Source organism: Hibiscus syriacus, unplaced genomic scaffold, assembly GCF_006381635.1.
Source record: "Hibiscus syriacus cultivar Baekdansim isolate YM2019G1 unplaced genomic scaffold, ASM638163v2 tig00110783_pilon, whole genome shotgun sequence".
In the NCBI taxonomy this organism is placed as follows: Eukaryota; Viridiplantae; Streptophyta; class Magnoliopsida; order Malvales; family Malvaceae; genus Hibiscus; species Hibiscus syriacus.
The window spans coordinates 1,627,605-1,634,749 of record NW_024062861.1 but is presented as its reverse complement, the minus strand read 5'-3'; the positions used below and the strand labels follow the sequence as shown (position 1 = coordinate 1,634,749).

The following is a 7,145-nucleotide window of genomic DNA, read 5'->3' as shown; positions in this document are numbered from 1 at the left end:
GAGAAAAATTGATTATTATGTCAAATATTAGGAGTTTTTTTCCTAAAATAAAACGTTAGAGTCCAAAATGATTCAAAAAATATAATAAGAAGCAAAAGAATCATTTTAATATTAATTGATGATTAATTTTAACATTATGCCTTAAGAATTAAACAATGTGTGTCGATGACTCTTGCATTGAAATTGGGGTTATCAACTCGGTTTATATTTGAGATGGATTGGTTCATTCTGATTGATTATCATATAAACAAGTAATCATGAATAGGATATATATATATATATAATTTGAAAATCATTTATTAAATGTCCCGGGTAAGATCTGATTGTTATCCGCTAGTGATGTTTAGTTTTGACTGCGGGAAGATGAACTCTCCAAAAATGCTTATTTGGTTGGGAAAGATATAATTATAAAAATATTGTTTTTATAAAAATATTTCAAGAGCATATTTTAATTTGATATTATAAATATATTTTTATAATATATAAAATATATCGATTATAATATAGTCATAAAATATGATTTTCACGACTCTAATGCGTTTGCTTGTTTTGGATTGTGGACTTTGTCCATAATATGAATAAAATTTGGCAGTGATGTGTAAAAAAAATAATGTTATAAATTTATTCTTATAATTTATGTTATAATTAATATATTTTTATAAATATAATTATTTTCAACTAAAACATAACCTAAAAATTATTTTCGAAAAAATATACTAATTTCTTAACTCGACTCAATGGTTAAGTTTTAAACTCTTTTACAGATACCTCAAGTTCAAATCTCATCCCACTTAAAGTCATTCTTCAAATATTATTTTATGAAAAATATATATCAAGTTAAGAACTTAAATTAGTAGTTAAGATTTACACCTCTTAAACTCATTCATGGCCTGAGTAGTTAAAGAGAGCGTTATTATTTCTTGAGATCATGGGTTCGAACAGTTGCGTCTGCATGATGTGTGTTTATTGTCAATGATGAAGAGAAATTATAAATATATACTACTTTATAATCGCTCGAGACTATTAAAAAGAAGGTTTAGACCCCTTTACAAGGGATCTTAGGTTCTAATCCCACCCACACTTGAGATCATTCTTTCAAATTTTTAATATTTTATTATCAATAAAACAATGATATGTTATTATATATATATATATATGGACTAAATTGAAAGCACACTAAAACTTCAATAACTATAAGTGCAGATTATCCTACAAGTAATTATCTTAAACATATAAAATTATTAAATTTTATATTCTAAAATTAAGGAGCACTTATATATGTAGAATGAAATTAATGAATATTGCAACGATGATTTGAAGGGAAAATATCACTTAAGATTATTTCAAATTTAGTTATTTTTACTAAGTCCTTTTAAACAAGATTTTCTGAGTTTAATAATCCGAATTTATCATTAGAACTATTATTATTTTTGGATAAATATATTTTTTGATTTTTAAATTTAATTTCAAGATTTAATTTGATATTTAAGTTTTTTTATTTAATTATGTATTTAAATTTGATTTTAGAATTAAAGTTTAGTATTTAAATATTTTTTGATCCAAATAGATACATAAACTTAAATTTTAATTTCAATTTTTAATTCAAATTGACACTTTCAATTTTTAAGAAACTATACCTCGTATATGAAGCTCGGCTTAATTCAATATTCTTGTCGTCCCTCTACACCCATTACAGTGTGGACATAAATAGGGATAGACTAAGTAAGAATGGGAAGGTAAGTTCATTATCTCTTAAAATTTTATGAATTTGTCATTCTAACATAAAATCATATGTCATTCCCTGAACATAAATAGAGAGTCTTTGCACCTTGTGAACCAATAATTTTTCTATTATTTTAATATTTAATCATATATATTTATGAAGAAATAAAAAAATAGAACCAATTAGTAGTAATTAGGGTCTCAATTCTTGGAGGCTAAGTAATCATCTGCTAGGGTATTAAAATACCTATGCAACACGCTTTAGTATGTTGGACAGCATGCCCTCTGTATTTGGGTCATGTGGTCTGGGCCTTAACTTGTAGTTTCAGTAAAGTCTCCAAGCCTAAACCTTCTAATTAAAATATCTAAAATATTAAATATATCTAAATTTATTTTAATATATAATTAAATTAATTAGTTATCTTAAAATTACTTTTTACTATTAAATATTTTTATATTCTTTAATTATAGTTCTATTTAAATCCTAACAATTTTATTATATTAAGATTTTTGCAAAGATTGTTTAGTTATCATTTTATTTTTTTAACTTCTTAATTTTAATGATGATGATTTATTAATTTAATTTTTTTAGTTCGTACACAATTATTTATTTTTTTTAATTAATTAATAAATCAAATTAATTTTAAAATTGTTCATCCTTTTAATAAGAAAATTTTGAAAAATCATTGATTTTTAAAAAAAATATCACATAAAAAGTTTTGTTATTTTTTTAATAATGGAGGACTAAAATGAAATCAAAACGTATCGTTAGGCATATTGAAAAATATAATAGTTGAGTAGCCAAAACAAAACAAAAGTGATAGTTGGAGTACTAAATGTGTAGTTTACCCAAACTAAATTTAGCTTAAAAAACTAGGGTAAATTACACGTTCAGGACCTAAATTACTTTTACCTCATTTTGGTACCTAAACTTTCATTTTTTTAAATCATACTTAAAGTTTAATTTTTGTTTCGTTTTGGTACCTAACCATTAAAAACTTAAAGGGACAATTATATATTTGGAATTTTTTATGGGTAAATTATATCATTCATCACTGAGCTATATTCTCAATCATATTTTGATCACTAAAGTTTTTTTTTTATTTAAATTACTTAACTTTCAAATTACTCCTAATATAATCACTCTAACTTTCAAATTCAATTTTTTTTTATCTTAATTATATATTGATAAAATAATAATAAAAATGTCACGTCACAAAAATTATTAATAAAATAAATTAGAGTGATTAAAATAGAAATAATTTGAAAGTTGAGTAATTAAATTGATATTTTTTAAACTTTAGTGATCAAAGTAAGAGTAAAAAAAGTGATGAATGATGTAATTTACCAATAGAAAATATTACATACACTAGTTTTTTTTAAGTTTTTAATGATGGGTACAAAAATAAACAAAAATAATAGTTAGGTATTAAATGTTCAATTTACCCCAAAGAAACTATGCGTTTTAACACTTTTGGAAAGTAACGAAGAACTAGCTTTGACAAACAATATGAGCCGAAAATAAATGAATTATAAGTGGACGTGCCGGTCTGAATAGCTGGAGTTGAGTAGTAAAATTGTTGAGTAGCGAAAGGCGAGTGAGAATGGTGCATCCATACGTTCCCAGAGATCTACAACTGCCTGGTTATGTGCCCGTCTCCCTCTCCCAGTCCACCATTGCCGGCGTCTATGTCCTCTCTTCTCTGCTCGTCGTTTCGCTTATATGGTTGCTTTCTGGTTTGTCCTTCTTTCTCATTTCTTCCTTTCTAATACCATTTGCAGTACAAATTCTGCTGAGTTTGTATTTCAAATGTTTTGGGGTTTGAATTTGCACCGTCTGAAAATGGGTTGACTTTTTTTCTACTACTTATCATCTACTTAAAAGCACTTTGAAGAAGTCATTAGACCTTGCTGAAATCTGGATCTACTCAGTGATTGAACTAATCCTCAATTTGGGGTTGAACTTTTGAGTGAATCAAGACGAAACCTTTCGAATAAATCGATTAAAGATCAAACCTTTTTGTACTTATTTGAATGATGACTTGTGTGAACAATTGTATCACCGTCAAAAGTCCTTATTTGAGCAGATTCTAAAATGTATCATTCCTCAAAAGACTACTTTGACTTTAACAACTCCAGAAAGGTTTGGTCTTGATTCAGGGCTCAAAGGTTTATGTACAAATTGAGCATTGGTTAAGTAGGAGAAATCGTAATACTGATATGAAACATGGATGATAAAGTGTCTTCTTCATGTTAATTTTTATGGGATTGTAAACTTGTTCTATTTCGATGATGACTTGTTCTACCAGGGAGGTCTCGCAACTTATCTAAACTTGATAGGTTGCTCATGTGCTGGTGGGCTTTCACGGGACTTACACACGTGATTCTTGAAGGTTATTTCGTATTCTCTCCCGAATTCTACAAAGAAAAGACTGGATTTTATCTAGCTGAAGTTTGTAAGTTCCTTTTCTCTGTTTATGGTAAAAATTGATAGCCCTACCTTCTAGGTTCTTAAGTGGGAAATTTATTCAAATGGTTAAATGGCAGGGAAAGAATACAGCAAAGGTGACTCAAGATATGCAGGAAGGGATTCAGCAATTGTTGCTGTTGAAGGAATAACATCAGTTCTGGAAGGTCCACCTTGCCTCCTAGCAGTGTAAGATCTGGCTTTATAAATATACAATATTCGATTATCGAGTTTGAATTTAGCATCGACTCATCGTCTCTTGTTCCCTTCTGCTTTGATTATTCTCATTGTAAATTGTTGTTGTTTTTTTTTGCAGGTATGCTATTGCCAAAGGAAAGGGATACAGCTACATACTTCAGTTTGCCATCTCCCTGGGGCAGCTCTATGGAACTTTTGTATATTTCATAACAGCTATCTTGGAGGGCGATAACTTTTCTGCAAGCCCCTTTTATTACTATGCATACTATATTTTGGCAAATTCCTTCTGGATTCTGATACCCTCACTCATTGCGATCCGGTGTTGGAGGAAAATTTCGTTTGCAGTGCAGAGCCAAAGGCAGAAAAAGAAGGTTAGGTGAGGTAGACTGCACAACATGTTGCAGAGCATAAGATTTCTTTCTTGAACAATTGTCTTAGTTTGTGCACTTGTGTGGCCAATCTTGAAATAATTTGAGCATTCCAGTTAAAGATAATGACATTTTCGGTTTCCCATAAATGGATGTTAATCGTTTCGAATGGACTGCATACGATGTCGATCTTCTTGCATTATATTCTTGAATGGACAAGCTTGCGGTGCAGAGCCAAAGCCAGAAAAAGAAGGTTAGGTGAGGTAGACTGCACAACATGTTGCAGAGCATAAGATTTCTTTGTTGAACAATTGTCTTAGTTTGTGCACTTGTGTGGCCAATCTTGAAATAATTTGAGCATTCCAGTTAAAGATAATGACATTTTCGGTTTCCCATAAATGGATGTTAATCGTTTCGAATGGACTGCATACGATGTCGATCTTCTTGCATTATATTCTTGAATGGACAAGCTTTTCCTGGTGGATGCTATCAAAATGGCTTGCTTAGCATGTTATGGTAGGCAAGGTCTATTATTGTGAGCCTTGGAGCTTAGCTGGTGCATTGAATTCCATTATTGCAAACTATGCTTGCATACAGGCCAAACGTATAATTTTATGTTAGGGGGCGAACTTCTAAAATTTTAAGAGACGAATCTATAAAATTCTAGGGGGAAAAACATATTTTCAATAGAAAATATATAGAAAAATCTAAAACATATGATAATTTTAAATTTTCATAGGAGGACTGCTCCACCCGGCTCCCCTTGATTCATCCCTGCTTGCATATGATTCATGCCTCTGTTATATGTGGAACTGTGAAGTTTGATATGAAAAAGCTAAACTTGTCATTGGTAGCAAGCTATGTTCATTGATTTTTTTTCCTTCTTCTCTTGGTTGAATGAAATTGTCATTTAATGTAAGGGTAAAGTACAGTTGAGGTCATTAAATGCTCAAATGATGGTTTTGATAATTGAACTTCCAAAAGTTATAAAATGATCATTCAAGTTATCGAACTAATAGAAAATAGTCAAAGTTATAATAATTGTAAAATTTTAATAAATTTAAGAATCATTTTGTAATGAGAAAATAACCTCAGTGACCGAAAATGCCTTATAGTATATAATTTTAACCAATTTTTTTTGGATTTGCCAAAATGACCAACAAATTCGCAACGCGAAATCCAATTTCGCAACGCGAATTTGACTTCTGTGTTGCGATTTTCCAAATTCGCAACTCGAATCTGTAAATCGCAACGCGAATATGTAAATCGCAACACAGAAGTCAAATTCGCAACGCGATAGTCAAATTTGCAACACAAAAGTCAAATTCGCAACGCGAAAGTCAAATTCGCAACGCAAAACACAATATTAATTTCGCAACACAAATGTAAACAGTATTATCGCAAATCATAACCTAAAACCCTAAATCACAACTCAATCTCATCTCCATCTCTCACTCTCTACGGCGACATCCGTCCCCATCTCCGATGAAATCCGTCTCTATCTCCGGCGAAATCCGTCTATCTCCATCTCTCAGAGCAACCCTCACAACCATTCACGGTCAGAAATGGAAAATCAACCACCGAGGGTTAGTTTTTTAATCTCTTATTTTTATTTTGAAATTTTTGTATTATTATTAGATTTTTCTTATATTGATGATAAATTTACTGGTAATTTCAATATATATAAAGATTAACCATTTCACTGAGATTGCTTAGTAAATTCATTCGGTTGCTGCCAATACTGCTAAACTGTTTAATCTTTAACCCTGTGAAGTTAATATTTGTCTTTGTTTTGTCTTTTTGTTGAAGAAATGCAATTCATTCAAGTTTCAATATGCAGAAGAATAGTTTTTGAAACTTAAATTCGCAATACAAAAATGAAAATCGCAACACCAAAATCACAACGCGATTTTAGTTTCGCGTTGCGATTTTTATTTTCGCATTGCTAATTTAAGTTTCAGAAACTACACTTATTCTGCAAATTGAAACTTGAATGAATTGCATTACTTCAACAAAAAGACAAATACTAACTTCACAGTGTTGCTAATTTAAGTTTCAAGAATAAACTACTACTTTTGTTAAAAACATTTTGATGTTTCGTTATAACAAATTATTTTAAATGAATTTTAAGATTTTACAAAAAGATTTTCTAAGTATATTCGATGTAATTATTCGAATATCAAAATATTACTCCAAGTCTTTCAAAGTTCATTTTAATCCTTACTAAAGTGTAAAATTGTGTTTTATACTTAAACTATTTTAAAACAATTTTACAAAGTATTTCGAGCCTTAATCGATCCAAAAATATTTTCTTTTTAAAGGATTTCAAGAAAAATCAGATTGCTCAGGGGGTATAGATTCCCCCCCAGGGGGTACCGATTCCCCCCTGT

At 29.7% G+C, this 7,145-nt stretch overlaps 1 protein-coding gene across 1 annotated transcript; it reads left to right on the top strand.

Moving 5' to 3' along the window:
* Positions 1-3,311: 3,311 nt before the first annotated feature.
* On the top strand, positions 3,312-4,899 carry LOC120140196 (probable 3-beta-hydroxysteroid-Delta(8),Delta(7)-isomerase). The gene is made up of 4 exons (XM_039155210.1): positions 3,312-3,459; positions 4,032-4,178; positions 4,270-4,378; positions 4,506-4,899. The coding sequence occupies exons 1-4, from the start codon at positions 3,327-3,329 to the stop codon at positions 4,765-4,767; spliced, it is 651 nt and encodes a 216-aa protein (XP_039011141.1). The 5' UTR covers positions 3,312-3,326; the 3' UTR covers positions 4,768-4,899.
* Positions 4,900-7,145: the final 2,246 nt, after the last annotated feature.